Source organism: Tachysurus vachellii, chromosome 10 (genome assembly GCF_030014155.1).
Source record: "Tachysurus vachellii isolate PV-2020 chromosome 10, HZAU_Pvac_v1, whole genome shotgun sequence".
NCBI lineage: Eukaryota > Metazoa > Chordata > Actinopteri > Siluriformes > Bagridae > Tachysurus > Tachysurus vachellii.
In genome coordinates, this window is record NC_083469.1 from 24,067,080 (window position 1) to 24,087,893 (window position 20,814).

A 20,814-nucleotide genomic window follows, 5' to 3' on the forward strand; every position below is an offset into this window, starting at 1 on the left:
TGTGTTGTGATGTGTATTGTGATGTGTGATGTGTTGTGATGTGTATTGTGATGTGATGTGTGTTATGTGATGTGTTGTGATGTGTGTGTTGTGATGTGTTGTGATGTGACGTGTTTTGATGTGTGTTGTGATGTGTTGCGTGATGTGTTGTGATGTGTTATGTGTTGTGATGTTTGTTGTGTTGTGTGTTGTGATGTGTATTGTGTTGTGATGTGTGTTGTGATGTGATTTGTGTTGTGTTGTGTGTTATGATGTAATGTGTGTTGTGTCGTGATGTGTGTGGTGTGATGTGTGTTGTGTTGTGATGTGATTTGTGTTGTGATGTGAGTGGTGTGATGTATTGTGTTGTGATGTGTGTTGTGGTGTATGTTGTGTGGTCTGGATTTGCAGTGTGTTTTGTAAGAAGACGTGGATTTATTTTGTAGATTAGTAACAAACAGTAACACATTATCTGTTGATTCTGAAGAACATCCTCACAGTCTGTTACACATCTGGTCTGGACACATATCATAAGGATAATACTGAAACTCCACGTTATTCTATTCCATGCAATTAGCTAATAGAATTTATGCCTTGTTTTTATACAGTTTCAGATATGAGGGTGTGTGTGTGTGTTTGTTTGTTACTAATTGTACACTTTTACTAATTGTACACTTAGTATATGTTTTGCAGTGTTGTTGTTAGTGTTAAACGAGTTAATCACATGATTTATCACAGCAGGTGACTTATTTTCTGCTGTTAATGATGATTAATAACACTTAGGAATTCTGCCCAATTTAGTCCTAATTAAGCATGTTTTAATTACACTAACTGTGTATTGGGTAGGTTTCATTAGAATTTAAAGGTCTTTTCAAACCTTATTAAAACTAAGCATCTCTTAACGTTTTATTTTAACTTTGTCACTTTAACTTTACACATGAACAAGTACATAATTCAGTAGCACTTTATTTGGCTAGTCAATAAACTGAATGCAGTCAGTCAACATCAGTCAACAATAGGCTGATCTTTTTATGGGAGATGAAACGTTTGCCTGGGTGACTGGAGTTGGTCAAAATATTTTGTGGGAATGGCTGGGATTTGACTAGTTATTTTTTGTGGCAGTGGATGGAAAGAGAAGAATTTTCAGGTCAACCTTTTTGCAGGATTGCCCAAGCTTTTTTTTGTATGCAGATGGGATTGGTCAGTTATTTGTGGGAATATGTGGGATTGGACCCTTTTTGGGTACTAGGAGAGGGGAGTGGTCAAACATTTTGCAGGCATGAACAGGACTATACATGCTTTTTGTAGTATCACATTTCACATTTACAGCATTTAGCAGACACCTTTATCCAGAGGGATTTACATTTTTATCTCGTTTTATACAACTGAGCAATTGATAGTTAAGGGCCTTGCTCAGGGGCCCAACAGTGGCAGCCTGGTGAACGTGGGAATCGAACTCACAACCTTCCGATTGGTAGTCCAACAACTTTTACCACTAGGCTACCACATCCCCAGAATCAGTGGGGCTTGGTCCAAGGCCTCCTGGTGGTCCAGAGGCAAGATCCCGTGCTCTCATTGTCGCAGCCTGGGTACGATTCCTGTGCAGAGACCTAACCCAATCACAGATGAGTTAACTCTCAGTCCCAAGCACGGATAAAATGGGAGGGTTGCGTCCGGAAGGGCGTCTAGAGTAAAACCTGTGCCAAATCTGATATGCAGTTCATGTGACCTGCTGTGCCGACCCCGAAGAGAAAGGAAAAGAAAGAATAAAAAGTGGGGCTTGGTCCAACTTTTTGAGAGTAAATGGAGTTGGTCAAACTTTAATGTGGGAACAGATGAGACTGGCACATCATTGTACAGAGCTGGTTAAGTTTCTTTGGCTACTCATCTCTACATATACTGTACATGTACAGAGGATACAATACAAATGGTGTCTTCAGGATCATGGCACAAAACACAGAGGCTCTTTACATGGCTGTTCCAGTACACTGAAAAAGACTGAACAAGTAATATGTACATGGATAACATCTGGAACAACTCAAGCTTACATCTGACGTTATATAATGTGCATTTATTTCTCCTGTAGTGTGACCTGGAGGGCTAGATGTTGTAAATACGCCTTTAGCGAGAGTCTAACTTTGGGAAGAGTTTTTATTGTGAATGGAAAGTTGCCAGTAATTTGTAGAAGCTGATATTCATCTAAGCCTGGTCTTGACAGTCTACCTATCGATCTTATTAGATCACATGTCATTACAACTGTTGTCTTGATCCCTGGAGTATACAGCCAAAGCTCACTGGGCAAACCAGGGGCCGAGACAATAAAAGGGTTGGAATGTTAACATCAGAACAGAAATCAGACCTAAAAATAGTCTGACATGGTCTGAAACCAGCGTTTTCAGGTCAGCATGGCTTGTATTAGACTTGGGTGTTCCTTCTGCTGTAAAACATTTAGAAACATTTATAAAATCGCACGCAGGAACATTAGAGGTTTCACATGGGGTGTGAACCCAGGCTCAAAGTGTACTGCTCATTTAACTTGCACTGACCTTACAAAATCTGATTCTGGTCATCAGGTCCTTACAATGATCGATTTAAAAGGACAGCAGACAGATCAGCCATTAAAAGAGCTATGAAAAAAAATAAAGTTCTCAGAAAGCAGATTGAGATGCATATAGAAGTATTGAGAAGCTTCATCTGGACCTGCTTCATTAGTGGGGTTCCACAGATCCCCTTCACACACACACACACACACACACACACACACACAAATAGGCAGCTGTTTTCTTTCTGCTGGCTTCATGCTTCTCAACATGCATGTGTGTGATTAGCGTGTGTGGAATCTGACCAGGCGTGAAGTTCACCTGTCTTTACAGAGGAATGAGGTTTGGAATGACTGATGCCTTCCAGGAATAATGCCATTGCTTCTTCTAATCTCACATGACTCGTGATAATCCATCTCCGATAGCTAGCACTGTCTATCTCCAGTCTTTTTTCTCTTCCTCTCGGTTGTTATTATTAGACAGGTTGCCATTGCAGCCATCACAGCTGTCACTTTGGCACCAGACATTTTTTTTTCCACGTCTCCAGCCTTTGAAGGTGACTTCAAGAGTAAGACTGATCTTATTTATAAAGCCAGGCTCAACAAATCGTGACACTAAAGGTCGAGTTGTAGAATTAGTTACCCTCTACAGAAGGGGTTGAATCAGTGTTCAAGACTTTCACGTCTCCCGATTTACCCAGCATGGGTTTCATCACATTTGTTAGGGCCTGATAAGAGATGTTTTTATAAGAACATAATCAACGATGGGGTTGTGTGATGGGATCCGCCAACGTGAAGTCCTTTCCTCTGTCAGAAAACCTTACAGTTGTTCTGACTGCTACAAAGCAGTGACTCTAGAGACTCTTTTAAAAAAAAAAAAAAAACTACAAAACTCCACCCCGTCAGCACCAGTTCATGTGAGTGTCACACAAGTCCCTGTAGAAAATCTAACATATTACAACGAATGCTTTAATATAACCCTCATGATGTTCCTTAGAACCTGTAAACGACTGTCAGAAATTACGGTTACAGCAGATTAATCAACACCTTCTGCTACACCTTCTGAATTCAGCAGCACTGAGGTATGAACAAACATCCACTGTCACTTCTCAGAGCCAGAGAAATCTCCTCAGAACTCTCTACCTCTTTCATATTACAATGTGGAGGAGCGCATTAATTACCACCTAGTTGCTTAACCCCTCAGGCCGTCACCAGGGTTTATTTTGACAAGTCCAAGCCATGAGAAGCTGCAGAAATATGTCTGGAACTGAAGTGCACCAAAGATTGATGGGAAGAATTAAAAAAAAAAAAAAAAGGTTGTAAATTGTAAAATAAGGTTATAAAATAAAAACCACCTTGGTGTCTCTACGTGGTGATTCGAATCGCTAAAACAGACGAAAATTACAGAACTTTTTTTCTTTTTTAAAGCAGCTTGTTGCTTCCCACGATTGGTCATCACTTTAAAGGCAGGGTCTCCGATTTTTGAGAAATGCTTCAGAAAAAGGAGTCGGGCCGAATAATAAAAAAAAAATCTAAACAAAAATCAAAACAAACGTGTAGCCAATGAGCAGAAAGGGGCGGGGCTTGTCAATATGCGGCGGAGAGAGTGTTCAGTGCGCATGTGTGACATTAGCAGAAAGCGGTTTTAACATATTGACATGGAGGATAAAAACAAAGAAAGAAAGTGAAGAAAGGCTTACGATAAGGTAAGAAGTAGGGCGTGTTAATATAGGATCAGCTTTCCAGCGCTGGAGAGAACTGAAGGAGCAGGAAGTTGGTCACATATTCACAGATTGGAGTTTCCTGAGTCAATAACTCCTGAGCTAAACGCTGTTACTACACAAATAACACCTCTTTTCTATCGTAGTAATGTAGAGAGGCAGCTACAACCGTGTTTTGTGTAGTAACAGTGTTTAGCTCAGGAGTTATTGACTCGGGAAATTCAACTTTATTTAAGGCGCTTTTTTCCTTCTCGATAGGTGAGTAACGTTGGTTTTGTTTTGTTACACAGAACTAATATATGCCTTTGTCCTTTGCATGATTATGCTTGTGTGTCATATTTGCCTGTTTGTTTATCTGCAATCGTATTGTTCTTCCCTTCAGCTATGATAAAGACACATTTCTTTCCATTAGTTCCATTGGTTGAAAACTGGCTAGAAAAAAGGCCACACGAGTACAATGAAGCCTTTTATTGGTGCTTGATAGGATATTATTCTAATTATTAAATGTGTTTAAGACAGTCTGCGAATTACAACAAATTATTAGCACAGTTCTGATGAATTACGAATAACAGCTTTATACACAGCATTTCTAATGGAGGATAAAGCGGATGGGATCTGATTCCACAGTCACCAGCAGTACTGTTGCATGGAAATGGACGGAAATCAAATGCGAAGAGAGAATCATACAGTGAAGGGACAGGAGAGAAAGAGAAAGACAGCAGGCTTGAACAGACAGAAAACTGAGAGGCTGATGCAGAAAAACAGGTGGGAAACACATGAGGGAAGGAGAAGGAAGTGTGTGTGTGTGTGTGTGTGTGTGTGTGTGTGGTGGGGGTTGGTACCAGGAATAAATTGCCCTTTGGGAGCTATTTGTCTTCGTAGTTGCAGGGCCACGGTCGTCCCAACAGCAGCCACTGAACACGTGCAAGCTCAGTTACAACAGAGACTTATTTATCAACAGAACTGTGTTCAGGATTTAGCTGTGACTCTCTCTCACTCTCTCTCTTACACACACACACATTTATTTTCTGAAATTTGATACCAGCCTGTGATACCCATGAGGTCTGTAACTCCCCTCATCAGGGTGCAAGGGTTCAATTACTGTATCTTGTCCTGTTCTGGATCAGAGGTCAAAGGCCAGAGGCCAGAGTACATACATTGTGCTCTGAGCAATGAGTGAAATAATGAACCGCAAAAGAACTTCGAGGCCACTTGAAATGAGAAAGAAAAGGAGACTAGAGGAGAGGTGGAGAGAGAAGACAAAATTAGCCGAGAGGAGACGAAAAGGAGAAAAGACACGAGCTGAGATAGTTAAACAGAGCAAACGACAGTTATTAGCATCAGATAAAAAATAGATCACAGTTTTACCTGCTAAACAATCAGAGCGCAAGTTGCAGCGCAAGCAAGGAAGAAACACAAACACGGAGGACAGCGTGAAAAATGAGTCTGATTACTGTGTAAGTGAGTATAAGGAGATTTAAAATGTGTTTAATCAAGTACGGCACAACAGGCCGATATTCCGGTGTTGATATACAAGTAAATCTAACATCTTTTTGGGACCTGTGTGATGATGTGATGATCTCTTGACATCACGTAAGCAAAACCTCCTCTCTTGAGTAATACACATAGTACGAAAGCTGAACACAGCCAGTAGAACAGTCCACTGTTCAAATGAAGGTCGTCTGTGTTTTCCACCGTAATATCGTGAGAGTTAATCTGTTAATGAAATGTCAGTATCTTCTTTATCCTGATCAGGATTGTGGTGAACCAGGAATACATGTGAGGTAAGAGTGCACATTTTCTATAGCAGCACATAGACACACAGTTTAACTTAGCTGATCGACCTACTGCCATTTTTGTTCTGTAGGGGTTTAACAGGAGAACCCAGAAGAAACCCATATGAGTTACTACTGACGTAGACTGTGCCGTATGGCACACGAAATTAGAAACCATTCTGTAGAAATGGTCATCTGACTGGTTGGACCCTATACGATTTCCAGGAGACGTGTGTGTTTTTTTTTTACGGTCCGCCTGGAAACAAAGCCATCGTGGCACTCGCTTCCCGCATGGAAGAATGAAGCTGTCGTGTTTACACTATAGACACACTATACGTGAGGTTCACACTATAGACTCATTACTTTGCACATCTTTCTTAAATGAACGATCTACAGTTACACACCTGTCTGTTTTTTTGTAGGGACAGCGACTTGATATTTTCACGCCCCTACAAACAGTCACATATCATTAAAGACATATGATATGTGACTGAAAAAAAACAACGCACAAAGACAGGGTAAGCGTGGTAGGTGTGGGACGGCTGGGGACGGGTATGGATTTTGGGACCCTGGGCCCCGCAGCCCCTCACCTTGATAGCCTGTTGCAATATGACGCTGGCGGGGGTCTATCCTATGTCATGGCCATGAGGGGTATCAGAGGCAGCATTATAATACCTTATTATTAATAGCTGTATCAATATTACCATTATTATTATTATTATTATTATTATTATTATTGCTATTATAACTACTACTATTATCGTTACTATTAATGGCTGTATCAATATTACAATTATTATTATTATTATTATTGCTATTATTACTACTATTTTTATTTGTCCTCTTCCTGATCCTTTAACCTTCCCCTCATTCCGGATGAAATGAGTATATTTGTAAATATGTTTATCATTACTACTACTGCTAGTACTATTATTACTATTTGTCATTTATTATTGTTATTATTATTAATATTGCTATTACTATTGCTATTGTCACCTTCCTCATACCCCATTTTCCAGTTTTTTTTTGTGTGATACTATTATCTTCATCATTATTATTGTCATTAAAATTATTATTTATTTATTTATTTATCTTTGATTTATATATTTTTTAATATCTCATAACTCTGGTTATGTCTGTTGTACTTCCCTACATGCACCTTTATTCATATATTTCCACTCCCACACCCAGTTACACACACACACACACACACACACACACATACCCAAATCGTACCGGCTGTTATGTATGTTTTGTTGGTCTTTGCATTTGTATTTTGCATCTAATTTCTCTTCTGTAAATATTGTAATTGTCTGTTTGCATAATTAAACAAAAAAAAAAGACAGACATATCTCCTCAGCCTGGTGTACGCATAACACATCCTATAACTGTGTGCTCCAGTACATCTGATCACCTGCACAATAATATCTAGTGCTGGTTAGTGCAAATTTCTCTCCACTCGCTTCTACCCATCTTGTGGCATCCAGAGATTGTACCAGATCCAGTTGTGTTTCGTGTTATGAACATTAGGGACCTTGTGAAGATCCTGAGGCATCTAGAGATGTACCAGCTCCGGCTAGATTCCACTTCATGAGGATTTCAGACATTCAAAAGAGAAGATACCGACTACACGTGATCTTTGAAGACAACAACCTCCTAATTGTCAGACTGTATATTTATAATCACACCCTCTAGTGTAAGCCAAATGAGGATGGGTTCATTTTTGAGTCTGGTGAACTGAATTGAAATATCAATACTGGGCAACCCTTGACCAATATACGCTGGTATGCGAGACTACAACTGCCCCAATACTTACATGTAAGGTGTATACATAAGCGTGTGATGTACATTAAAAACGAACCACGCTCGTACTCCATCCTTAGAGGTTGCTGGCCCTGAGTAATTACTAGAGAGGCTGGAGAGGGCAAAATCCATCATATGACAACTGCCACCGTCCTACGGTGCAGATTAGACCTCTGTACTCACACACACAGGGGGGAGGCTCCCTGTGTTTTATACTGTCCTCCCTCACTGTTTGTCCTGCCACATGAGCCCAGAGACTACATGTCTGCTGAAAGAGTGAGAGCGCACTCATCCATAATGTGCAATCTCTCTCGCTCTCTCTCTCTCTCTCTCTCAACACTCAACACACATACGGAGTCTAAGTGCTGACCCAGATTCTGATGCTTAGCCTTTGTGTATTTACACATTCACAGTAATACACACTTACCCTCTGATTCTCTCTCTCTCTTTCATATACACAAAATGTTTTTTTTGTTATCTGTTTACATTTTTAATAAAATCCACTTTAAAACACACTTTTTTTTTTCTTTTTTACAAAAACCTCTCTCTCTCACACACACACTCGCACACACATTTTGTTTAATCATCCTTCATGAAAGACAGAACTTTTTGTAAGAATATTCCAAGAGGTTGTGTAAAAAAAAAAAAAAAAACAGGAGTATTCAGAGGGATCTCTCTTGAGCCCTGTGTGCTTCTCCGAGCCGCTGTCTACCCGACGTCCTCTCAGACTGAAGGGAAAGTATTCCAACTTCACTGGCTCTAATTCACAGACACAGACGCGCTGACAGTGTGAGGCAGAAAAATCCAAAACAAACAGCAAGAAACCTGTTTTTTGTATTAGACACATTTATATAATATTCAGACATATCAATCTGATTTGCTGTCAACACATTCGCGTAGCAACATCTGTAAAGACGAACCGGCCTAACTCTTGTTGAAGTGTGAGAATTTGTAATGCGGCGGCTCAGACGCATCAAACATCGGCGCACTCGGCTTTGGGCACGAAAGAAGTCCGACTTTAGTGCGACTGGCAGGAGAAAAAGTGTGTGAGTAACGATCACAAGGGACACGGTGAATGAAAGGACTAAAAAAAGCAAAGGATAGTTTTCATCATTACCCAGATGTTTAGTAAAGCTAGGGACGTCATGGAAGCCAGTCGTGACTGAGTCCTTGGTCTCACCTGGTATTAACACCTGTCTCGAGTGACCTGATCATCTTAGATGTGTAGCTGTTCACTCCTGCCATCACTAACACTCTCGTGACCACTTATTCGCTTCATACATTATTTACACCAGAGGAAGGGTGTGACGCAAATTTATTATTACGGCAGCCTACTGCCGCTGTTGGTTGTTTTCAGGCAGAAAATGTCTGTAGGGTTTCTATTCTATGTCAATTTGTGGGTTTTTTCAAAAGCTTCGTATGTGTGGTCTGGTAATACGAGATGAAACGACCACGGCTGCTTTCGTTTCTGCTGCTTTAGAGTCGAGAGCCTTTCCGAATGCTGTCGGTGCACTCTAGGAGTTTTATTATCAGTAGATAGCGAAGAGTTATCAGTTCAGCATAATATCCAAACAGTCTCGCAATGGTAGATAATGATGCGTAGTATCTATTTTGGCCAGCAATGCAGTCATCAGGTGGTCCTTTGGCTGCTGGAACGCATACTGAGACACATTCGCATAAGTGTTCTTGATCCCAATCACACCTCTACATGATGCTGTTCACTTACATCCAAACCACATGGTTTAAAACTTTGCTATGATCTGAGTCTGTTTATTGTCTGTTGTATCTTTTAGCTGTGTAAGAAAGAATAATGCAAACACTTCACAGTATTGGATGTATGCTATAAAAACGTTCTCATTACTGGACTCTTTTATTGGCTGGTCAATAATATTTGCATTTTATATTTAGTAATCATGTAAAACAATGAGCACAGGACCAATAATCAGACCTTAGACCTGGATCATTTGAGTCACATCCCAATCCCCTTATACGAAGCTTGCATTTTACCAACCCTTGAGGGTCAATGCAGCACCCTGAGCTCTGGTCTGTCACAAAAAAACATATCCTAGAGCAGGAACTAAAAGGTTAACAGAACAGCAGCTATACACAAATGCATGGGAAATGTGTTAATACGTCACAAAAAGTGACAGACACTCTGAGTCCCTGGTGTGAATTCTGGCTTGTGTTGGACACATTCTCCCCTTTCCCTAATGCTAGACTCCATTATTGTAGCTTGTCCAGGCAATACTGTCACCTAGAAATCAAGTACACACTCAGACAGCTGTTAAGCAGGCTGTGTGTGTGTGTGTGTGTGTGTGTTGGCTTCTCTAAAGTAAGCTATTAGGGTAGAGCTCTATAATCTCTGGCAGCTACAGTATGTAGAGCTTCTATATCAAGACCGAAACACCTGTCTGAGTCACAATAGCTTTTTTTCCCCCTTACGCTTGATTTATTTCATGTAACAGATGTGCAGTGTCTTCATTTATTCCCATGTTTTGACCTTCCTGTTAGTTGGATAATGCACAAGATATTCCACCGTAAAGTAAATCAAACATATGGTTGAAAACCCAGGGTCTGTTCATGAGATGTTCAATCAAACTCATATGCTGCATCTCTTCACTTTTCTGCTCTTTACATAGAAGCAGCTGTGTGTGTGTGTGTGTGTGTGTGTGTGTATCACTAGGACCCCCACTGACCTGTGTGTGCTAGCTTCACTGTTTGTCTTCCTGTTATCGGTGACTGAAGGAATGTGTCCCTCTGCCTTCCTCTCTGGAACAAAAGATTATCGGCCTGTTGACGGTGCTTGGTTTCACACCAGCGAAGCCAGATTTTCCCAGCTGTTGAATGACGAAAGCTCCTTCTCCAGCTCGCTAAAAGCAAAGATCAATTAGAATGGCCAAGATTCACGTTTAAATTCGCATTTAAATAAAAAAATCAGGTATAAGGTCAATTGGATAAAAGTCTCACAATAAGTCTCATCTAAGCTGAATAAGACATGAGGGTCGTAGTCGCATCGCAGCTCTCTGTAAAATAAAATCCCATGAGCTAAATAAGCCAGACAGCGTTCTGTAACTAAAGCAGAGAGAGACAGAGAGACTTTGTCCTGCTGATCTGAAGGGCATCTTGAGGAAACTTCTGAATTGTAACATTAATAGCTTTTACGGCTCCAGGCAGTCCAGATGTACGAAGAAATGCAAAGGGCAGAAAAATAATTGAGATGAGATGGATCTATCTTCTCGGGGCATTTTTTAAATAAATTGATTTAAAAAATTGAATAATTTTGAATAAAGTTGCTGAATATTACTTTATGATCTCAGCAATTTCATACCCACATATTTCTTGTGAACATATACCACATATATATGGGTTATAGGTGCACACACACACACACACACACACACACACACACACACACACATCAAACTGTATTTTTATCTGCTCATATTCAGATTTAATGAAACAAGTTTGCTCTTGTTATTACTTAAATTAAAGTAGCTACATACAGACATTCCTTCACCAGACTTTCTTTTTTCTGTCTCTTGGTGTTTAAGACTACATCATTACTTGTACCAGAGAAACTAAAAAGTCCAAACAACATGTTTTTAAAATCTCATGTTACTGTCTGTGTGGAGTTTTATGTTCTCCCCAAGTCAGTGTGATTTTCCTCTAGGTTCTTCTCCCAACTCACAATAACATGTTCGTAGGTCAATTGGCTGGCTGTGCTAAATTGCCCCTAGGTGTGAGTGTGTGTGTGTGTGTGTGTGTGTGTGTGTGTGTGTGGTGCTCTGTGATGGAATGGGTGTTTCCTTTCTCTCACCCAATGTTCCCAGGATAGGCTCTGATTCCACCATGACACTGACCAGGATAATGAGCTTACTGAATAATGAATGAATGAGTGAATAATGTGGCCTGTGATTTGTCTTGCAGCTGGAATGAATGTTAGAGTTGCTGTTATGGGAAACGAATCAATCACCTTTTAACAAATCAGAATTCAACAATGCTGTGGTACATTATTATGATATGTATGATACATTACAATATGAACACGACAGGGAGGCAGGTGGGCAGATAGACAGACAGGTGGGCAGATAGACAGACAGGTGGGCAGATAGACAGACAGGTGGGCAGATAGACAGACAGGTGGGGAGATAGACAGACAGGTGGGCAGATAGACAGACAGGTGGGGAGATAGACAGACAGGCGGGCAGACAGACAGACAGACAGACAGACAGACAGACAGATAGATAGACTGACCAATGGGCCGATAGATAGATAGATAGATAGATAGATAGATAGATAGATAGATAGATAGATAGATAGATAGACTGACCAATGGGCCAGTAGATAGATAGATAGATAGATAGATAGATAGATAGATAGATAGATAGATAGATAGACCAATGGGCCAGTAGACAGATAGATAGATAGATAGATAGATAGATAGATAGATAGATAGATAGATAGATAGATAGATAGATAGACCAATGGGCCAGTAGACAGATAGATAGATAGATAGATAGATAGATAGATAGATAGATAGATAGATAGATAGATAGATAGACTGACCAATGGGCCAGTAGATAGATAGATAGATAGATAGATAGATAGATAGATAGATAGATAGATAGATAGACTGACCAATGGGCCAGTAGATAGATAGATAGATAGATAGATAGATAGATAGATAGATAGATAGATAGATAGATAGATAGACCAATGGGCCAGTAGACAGATAGATAGATAGATAGATAGATAGATAGATAGATAGATAGATAGATAGATAGATAGATAGACCAATGGGCCAGTAGATAGATAGATAGATAGATAGATAGATAGATAGATAGATAGATAGATAGATAGATAGATAGATAGATAGACCAATGGGCCAGTAGACAGATAGATAGATAGATAGATAGATAGATAGATAGATAGATAGATAGATAGATAGATAGACCAATGGGCCAGTAGATAGATAGATAGATAGATAGATAGATAGATAGATAGATAGATAGATAGATAGATAGATAGATAGACCAATGGGCCAGTAGATAGATAGATAGATAGATAGATAGATAGATAGATAGATAGATAGATAGATAGATAGATAGACTGACCAATGGGCCAGTAGATAGATAGATAGATAGATAGATAGATAGATAGATAGATAGATAGATAGATAGATAGACCAATGGGCCAGTAGACAGATAGATAGATAGATAGATAGATAGATAGATAGATAGATAGATAGATAGATAGATAGATAGATAGATAGACTGACCAATGGGCCAGTAGATAGATAGATAGATAGATAGATAGATAGATAGATAGATAGATAGATAGATAGATAGATAGATAGATAGATAGATAGACTGACCAATGGGCCAGTAGACAGATAGATAGATAGATAGATAGATAGATAGATAGATAGATAGATAGATAGATAGATAGATAGATAGATAGACCAATGGGCCAGTAGATAGATAGATAGATAGATAGATAGATAGATAGATAGATAGATAGATAGATAGATAGATAGATAGACCAATGGGCCAGTAGACAGATAGATAGATAGATAGATAGATAGATAGATAGATAGATAGATAGATAGATAGATAGATAGATAGACTGACCAATGGGCCAGTAGATAGATAGATAGATAGATAGATAGATAGATAGATAGATAGATAGATAGATAGATAGATAGATAGACTGACCAATGGGCCGATAGATAGATAGATAGATAGATAGATAGATAGATAGATAGATAGATAGATAGATAGATAGACTGACCAATGGGCCAGTAGATAGATAGATAGATAGATAGATAGATAGATAGATAGATAGATAGATAGACAGACAGATAGACTGACCAATGGGCCGATAGATAGATAGATAGATAGATAGATAGATAGATAGATAGATAGATAGATAGATAGATAGATAGATAGACTGACCAATGGGCCAGTAGATAGATAGATAGATAGATAGATAGATAGATAGATAGATAGATAGATAGACAGACAGATAGACTGACCAATGGGCCGATAGATAGATAGATAGATAGATAGATAGATAGATAGATAGATAGATAGATAGATAGACTGACCAATGGGCCAGTAGATAGATAGATAGATAGATAGATAGATAGATAGATAGATAGATAGATAGATAGACAGACAGATAGCCTGACCAATGGGCCGATAGATAGATAGATAGATAGATAGATAGATAGATAGATAGATAGATAGATAGATAGATAGATAGATAGATAGACTGACCAATGGGCCAGTAGATAGATAGATAGATAGATAGATAGATAGATAGATAGATAGATAGATAGATAGATAGATAGATAGATAGCCTGACCAATGGGCCGATAGATAGATAGATAGATAGATAGATAGATAGATAGATAGATAGATAGATAGATAGATAGATAGATAGATAGATAGACTGACCAATGGGCCAGTAGATAGATAGATAGATAGATAGATAGATAGATAGATAGATAGATAGATAGATAGATAGACCAATGGGCCAGTAGATAGATAGATAGATAGATAGATAGACAGATAGATAGATAGATAGATAGATAGATAGATAGATAGATAGATAGATAGATAGATAGATAGATAGATAGATAGTCTGACCAATGGGCCAGTAGATAGATAGATAGATAGATAGATAGATAGATAGATAGATAGATAGATAGATAGATAGATAGATAGACTGACCAATGGGCCAGTAGATAGATAGATAGATAGATAGATAGATAGATAGATAGATAGATAGATAGATAGATAGATAGATAGATAGATAGACTGACCAATGGGCCGATAGATAGATAGATAGATAGATAGATAGATAGATAGATAGATAGATAGATAGACTGACCAATGGGCCAGTAGATAGATAGATAGATAGATAGATAGATAGATAGATAGATAGATAGATAGATAGATAGATAGTCTGACCAATGGGCCAGTAGATAGATAGATAGATAGATAGATAGATAGATAGATAGATAGATAGATAGATAGATAGATAGACCAATGGGCCAGTAGACAGATAGATAGATAGATAGATAGATAGATAGATAGATAGATAGATAGATAGATAGATAGATAGCCTGACCAATGGGCCGATAGATAGATAGATAGATAGATAGATAGATAGATAGATAGATAGATAGATAGATAGATAGACTGACCAATGGGCCAGTAGATAGATAGATAGATAGATAGATAGATAGATAGATAGATAGATAGATAGATAGATAGACCAATGGGCCAGTAGATAGATAAATAGATAGATAGATAGATAGATAGATAGATAGATAGATAGATAGATAGATAGATAGATAGACTGACCAATGGGCCAGTAGATAGATAGATAGATAGATAGATAGATAGATAGATAGATAGATAGATAGATAGATAGATAGACTGACCAATGGGCCAGTAGATAGATAGATAGATAGATAGATAGATAGATAGATAGATAGATAGATAGATAGATAGATAGATAGATAGATAGATAGACTGACCAATGGGCCGATAGATAGATAGATAGATAGATAGATAGATAGATAGATAGATAGATAGATAGATAGATAGATAGACTGACCAATGGGCCAGTAGATAGATAGATAGATAGATAGATAGATAGATAGATAGATAGATAGATAGATAGATAGATAGATAGATAGATAGATAGATAGATAGTCTGACCAATGGGCCAGTAGATAGATAGATAGATAGATAGATAGATAGATAGATAGATAGATAGATAGATAGATAGATAGATAGATAGACCAATGGGCCAGTAGACAGATAGATAGATAGATAGATAGATAGATAGATAGATAGATAGATAGATAGATAGATAGATAGATAGACTGACCAATGGGCCAGTAGATAGATAGATGATAGATAGATAGATAGATAGATAGATAGATAGATAGATAGATAGATAGATAGATAGATAGACTGACCAATGGGCCAGTAGATAGATAGATAGATAGATAGATAGATAGATAGATAGATAGATAGATAGATAGATAGATAATATTGCAGTCATCTGTCACGGTGTCATTAACCAGAAGCAAACCTTTTAACAGAATTAATGACCGCAGCGGCGCCATTAAAGACCCTCTGGCGTTTAACTAGATCTTGAACAGTGTATCGTTCCTAACGGTAACAGCGCCATTGGCCGTAACATCATCCTTTTTTATCGCCGTCCCGCCTTCTAAATCCAGTCTTAGCCGCTTATTGGTCAAATCATCGGCAACTAAACGTAGCTCTGTCCAATAAGCGAGGGGGAGGCGGGGCTGTGGGCGGAGTCGGCTCTCTGGCGCAGGCAGTGCTGGTTGGGAAACGGTCTCGCGAGCGCAGTCACGAGGAGAGATTCTGCGAGTGAAGGTCGCGCGCGTTTTCTCAGAGCAAGCAGTCATACAGGAGCTCGTGTCCGAAACAGTGTTGTACAGCGCGATCTGGCTTTATTACACACCACAGCGAACCAGACGGCGGGGGAACCGGGGATATTTTCTACAAGTTTTTCTTTTGTGGTGTTTTTTTGATTTTTTTTTTTTATTTTAATACGGATTGTGTTTGCGCTCGTGGCCGCAGAGATGATGGTCGGGGAGATCGAAGTGAAGGAGAGACCGAGGCCGAGTCCTGACTATCTCATGCAGTTACTGAACGAGAAGAAGCTCATGACCAGTCTGCCGAACCTGTGCGGGATCTTCACACACCTGGAGAGACTGCTGGATGAAGGTAAAGCCAACAGTGTGTGTGCGCGCGTGCGTGTGTGTGTGCGCGCGTGCGTTAGCCCCATAAACTAGCGCTCTCAAACTCTATAAACACTTTTCTCCAGCTTGACTTACACAAATCTGACATTTATCTTTATTATTACTCGAACATTTCTCACCGTTTCTGTATCACACCGTGACCTTTAATCACACTTACCAAAGTTGTAATCCGAGCGCGAGGACAAACTTTTCCCCCTCAGTGCTGCTAGCACGGCTGTTGTTAGCATGATTAGCATTTACCTCAAGATTGTTACAAACTTCTCGAGGTGGAACAACGACGTCCGAATCTGTCTTTAAAACGGTATCCGGGCGTTTAAACTGAACTTTTTTTTGTACGTTTTACCGCTTTATGACGTGTTTTTCAGGAGTTCGTGTGAAACTTTAGCCGTCGGTGCTACAGCTAAAGTTTAACGGGTTATAAGTGCGTTTTATTTTAACCGTGTCGAAGTGATCTGGTTATAAACACAAACACTGAGCGGTTTTAAGTGACTTTAAGTGCTGAAACGCCTTTGTGTGGCCGACACTGGACCCGTTATGTTTGGCCGCAAGCCGCCGTTATTCCGACTGTTGCTCTGTGACTGTAGCTTTGGTGCGAACTATTAGGGTCTGTTTTTAAGGGGGAAGGGGGGGGGGTTGTGTAGCGGTGACATCTTTAACACAATCAAATCAAATAAACACACAAAAGATAGACGTTTTTTTTTAAACAAATACCCCGAGTAGCTTTAGTAGGAAAGGTTAGAAAAAAAAAATTCTCGTAATTTTTTTTTAGTAAACAGACGTTAAAAAAAAAAACTTAACACCCCTGAACAGAACGTACCATTTTTTTAATTGTTGATCCGTTAGCATCGAGCTAGTTTCTCTCACCAGAGTCGGATAAACAGTTAGACGTTGTGTGTGTTAAAGCTGTGACTGTATTTAAGTGTTAGGAGTCCTGTGTTGCCCCACAGGGAGAGTGTTAATGACATTGTAGCGCTATACTTAGCACTGTGTGTAACTGAAGCTAGCTGCATGTTTGCACAACAGTTTGTTTGCTAGTGTTTTCTTTTGTTTCGCTCAAACTTCCTGCCCGCTCACCATCGGCGTGATTGTGTGACGTTACACACACTTGTGCACTCGACAGCTGCATCCAGGATCACTAGGTTTAGTTGTGTAGATACTGCAATCTTATCAGGAGGTTGTGTGCTGTGGATTATAACGAACACGAGGTTAGTTTTCCAGACGTGGTGGTGTTGGTGGACTTCTGCAGTAAATCTGATGGGATTAGTGACCTGTATTAAATCACCAGAGATGGGGGATTCAAGTCATGTGACTCGACTCGAGTCAGACTTAAGTCGCAATTTTGAGACTTGACTTTGACTTGAGACTTACTTGTGACTTGCACATGTGACTTACTCCCACCTCTGTAAATCACACGTGTGGTTTCATACGAGGTCACGTGATTAGGGTACGTATGTAAGCTGTACCTGTTCTCTGGATGATTAGATACCGTGTGCACGTACAGTGGTTAAAAGTTTACAGGCACAACTCATGCAAACCCCAGAGAAACCTCAGTAACGACGACACTGATCCGAAGGACACGGACCCTGCCGTCACTGACACGTTTCGCTCCAGATTTGCGTCCTGCTGTAGATTTGACAACAACTCGTATCTTTCTTCCACACTCATCTCTCTGGTTCGTCTGGAATCCGGCTCGTCCAACGTTCAAACCGGTTTAGTTTGTGGATAGGAACATTCAAGCATTCCTTTACACAGTCTCACAAACTTCTCGACAGACCTGTATCAGTTTGCACTTGTTTTCACGTTTACATTATTCTCTTAAACGACAATTATCTGTCTAGGGATTAAACCAAGGCTGTAGAGAAGACGCCTGTATCGGAAGTGTTTAATGGAAAGAATCCATTAAAGTGACGTTATAACTCTGTCTTTCCCTGTAGCTCGGCTCTGGTCCGACAAGCAGCTGAATTCATTCATCCTAAATACTTGTAAACCACAACAGAGCCTCTGCTACACAAAGTGCTCCGATTAGTTTCATGCGTTTATTTATCAGCTCTGCAAACCAACAGTATCTGTGTTGGTTCACTCAAACATTTTTAACAGCTCTGCTAATTCAAACATCCCCCTTCTCTCTCTCTCTCTCTCTCTCTCTCTCTCTCTCTCTCTCTCTCTCTCTATCTGCACTTTGGACTTGTGGAGCTCAACAATCCACTCAAAAAAAAAAAAAAAAAAAAAAAAAACCAACCCCCCCAAACCAAAGCCAAGAGTTGCACAAGAATTACAGCTGGATGTGGGATTAACTTTGTTTTTTAGACAGTTAGGTGTAAAATCACGCTCTCTGATGCGCATGACTTCGCTTTGTTTGCCTACTGATTTGCCTGTGCAAATGAAGACACTCGCGTACCGTAAAGGCCTCGCAAACCTCACTGCTATTTTCACCCTCGATCGGAGAGCAATAAAAATACTCCTGAGTGGATGAGTGAGTGTCTGTGTCATTGTCTGTGTGTGTGTGTGTGTGTGTCAGTGTGTAAGAGAATGCAGATGGCTGGGTGTTTCAGTGATGCTCGTCTCCTCTGTAATTTAGCTGTGATTCAGCTGCCTGTCTGTAGCTTTTCAAGTGGCCATTTGCTCTCAGCGAGTCGTCAGCTGCTGGTAGCTACTGTTCGACCAGATTTAACCAGGCTTCAGAGTCGCTGCTCCACTCACACAGCAGCCAGGAGATTTACACTCGGTTCTGTGTTTGTGATAGTAAAATCATTTCCGAGTCTACCGCTCATCCTACAGGACACTTTAAAACCCTGTCCACATGCTGCTTAAACTGTCAGCAGTCCAGAAAAACATGCATCTGATGTTGAGGGAGTAAAAGGAATCAATTTAATCTGGCTCGGAAAAGCTTGGAGTCCAGGATCTGGGAATTACGTTCAAAAGATTCTTTCTACGTTTATTCTAATTAGTGTGAAATACAGAAAACGTAGCAGAGTTTGAAAATAAAGTCAGCGCTCTTGTGCCGTTTTCTCTGCTCTTGTGTTTTCAGCTGAAGAAATAAAAAGGTGGATTTTTGTTGTTTCTGCTCACACTCGGTGACTGTTGCGTTTACCTTCTGTGCACACTGTAGGATGCAGTATGTAATAAATGTAGTTCTTCCCTTGCGTCTAGACGATCCAAAACGGAAAGAGAAAAACAGAACGACGCGAGCAGCACGAGGATGACCACGTGTCCGTCGCTGCCTCGTACTCACAGCATGGAAACTATAAGAATGAAGAACCACAACATCTGGGCTGGTGTGACGATCTCCCAGTGTGGGGTTGGGGGGGGTTGGGGGTGTTTGCACTGACGCACTGTGGCCTGCACAGTTTACCCTGCCATAGACATACAAGCACCAGCACCGGTGTTTTGTAGACTTCATCCAGAACTGATAAATAAACGTGTGTGTTCTATATCTGGGAGGAAACAATCTCACTATGTTTCACTGATATCCTCCAGTTTATTGAAATGGGTTGAAAAAAATTTGAGGAATGTATCGTGTGTGTGTGTGTGTGTGTGTGTGAAGTGCGGTGGAGGTTAGAGATGGCACCTCAGGCTCCGTTAACATGCAGCAGCCTGCTTTATAATCCCCACTGCACCTTCCTAAAAACCTCCCCAGATGCCACTTTACACCGTGGAATTTAATTAACTCGTAGCACTCAGAGTGGACGCATGGATCACTCTCTCTCTCTCTCTCTCTCTCTCTCTCTCTCTCTCTCTCTCTCTCTCTCTCGAACCCCCTGGTGTCTCTCGGACAGATGATAATAAATTGGATGGCAGGATGCGGCTGACAGGGTTAGCCTGGGGACATGGACAAGACAGACCGGCTTTCTCTCCATCCCTCTTCTGCAACACTGCTGCTTTGGATGTGTGTACGTGCTATCAGATGTGTGTGTGCGCGTGTGCGCTGCCCGGTCCTTGTGTGGGCCTCTGATAAAGCTGTCCTGATATTATGCCACAAATGCAGGGGCTTCTTATCTCCCTCTGGCCTGCCTGTTTTTCTCTCACACACACACACACACACACACACACTTCCCTTTCTGAGTGACTGCATGTTCTGATTGGTTGTTCATTCAGGGAGGATTTTATTTAAGAACTTGGCATAAACTTGGAGGCTGTGTGTGTGTAGTCAATATCTTAAATGTAGCTGCAAGATCGAGCCATTGTACA

At 40.1% G+C, this 20,814-nt stretch overlaps 1 protein-coding gene across 3 annotated transcripts in view; it reads left to right on the forward strand.

Moving 5' to 3' along the window:
- Nucleotides 1-16,194: 16,194 nt before the first annotated feature.
- qkia (QKI, KH domain containing, RNA binding a) overlaps nt 16,195-20,814 on the forward strand; it is an 81,844-nt gene continuing 77,224 nt past the window's right edge. For all 3 annotated transcript variants that reach the window (XM_060880414.1, XM_060880415.1, XM_060880416.1), the window contains exon 1: nt 16,195-16,591. In XM_060880414.1, the coding sequence (XP_060736397.1) occupies nt 16,447-16,591 (145 nt within the window). In that variant the 5' untranslated portion in view covers nt 16,195-16,446. The remainder of the gene's footprint in view (nt 16,592-20,814) is intronic.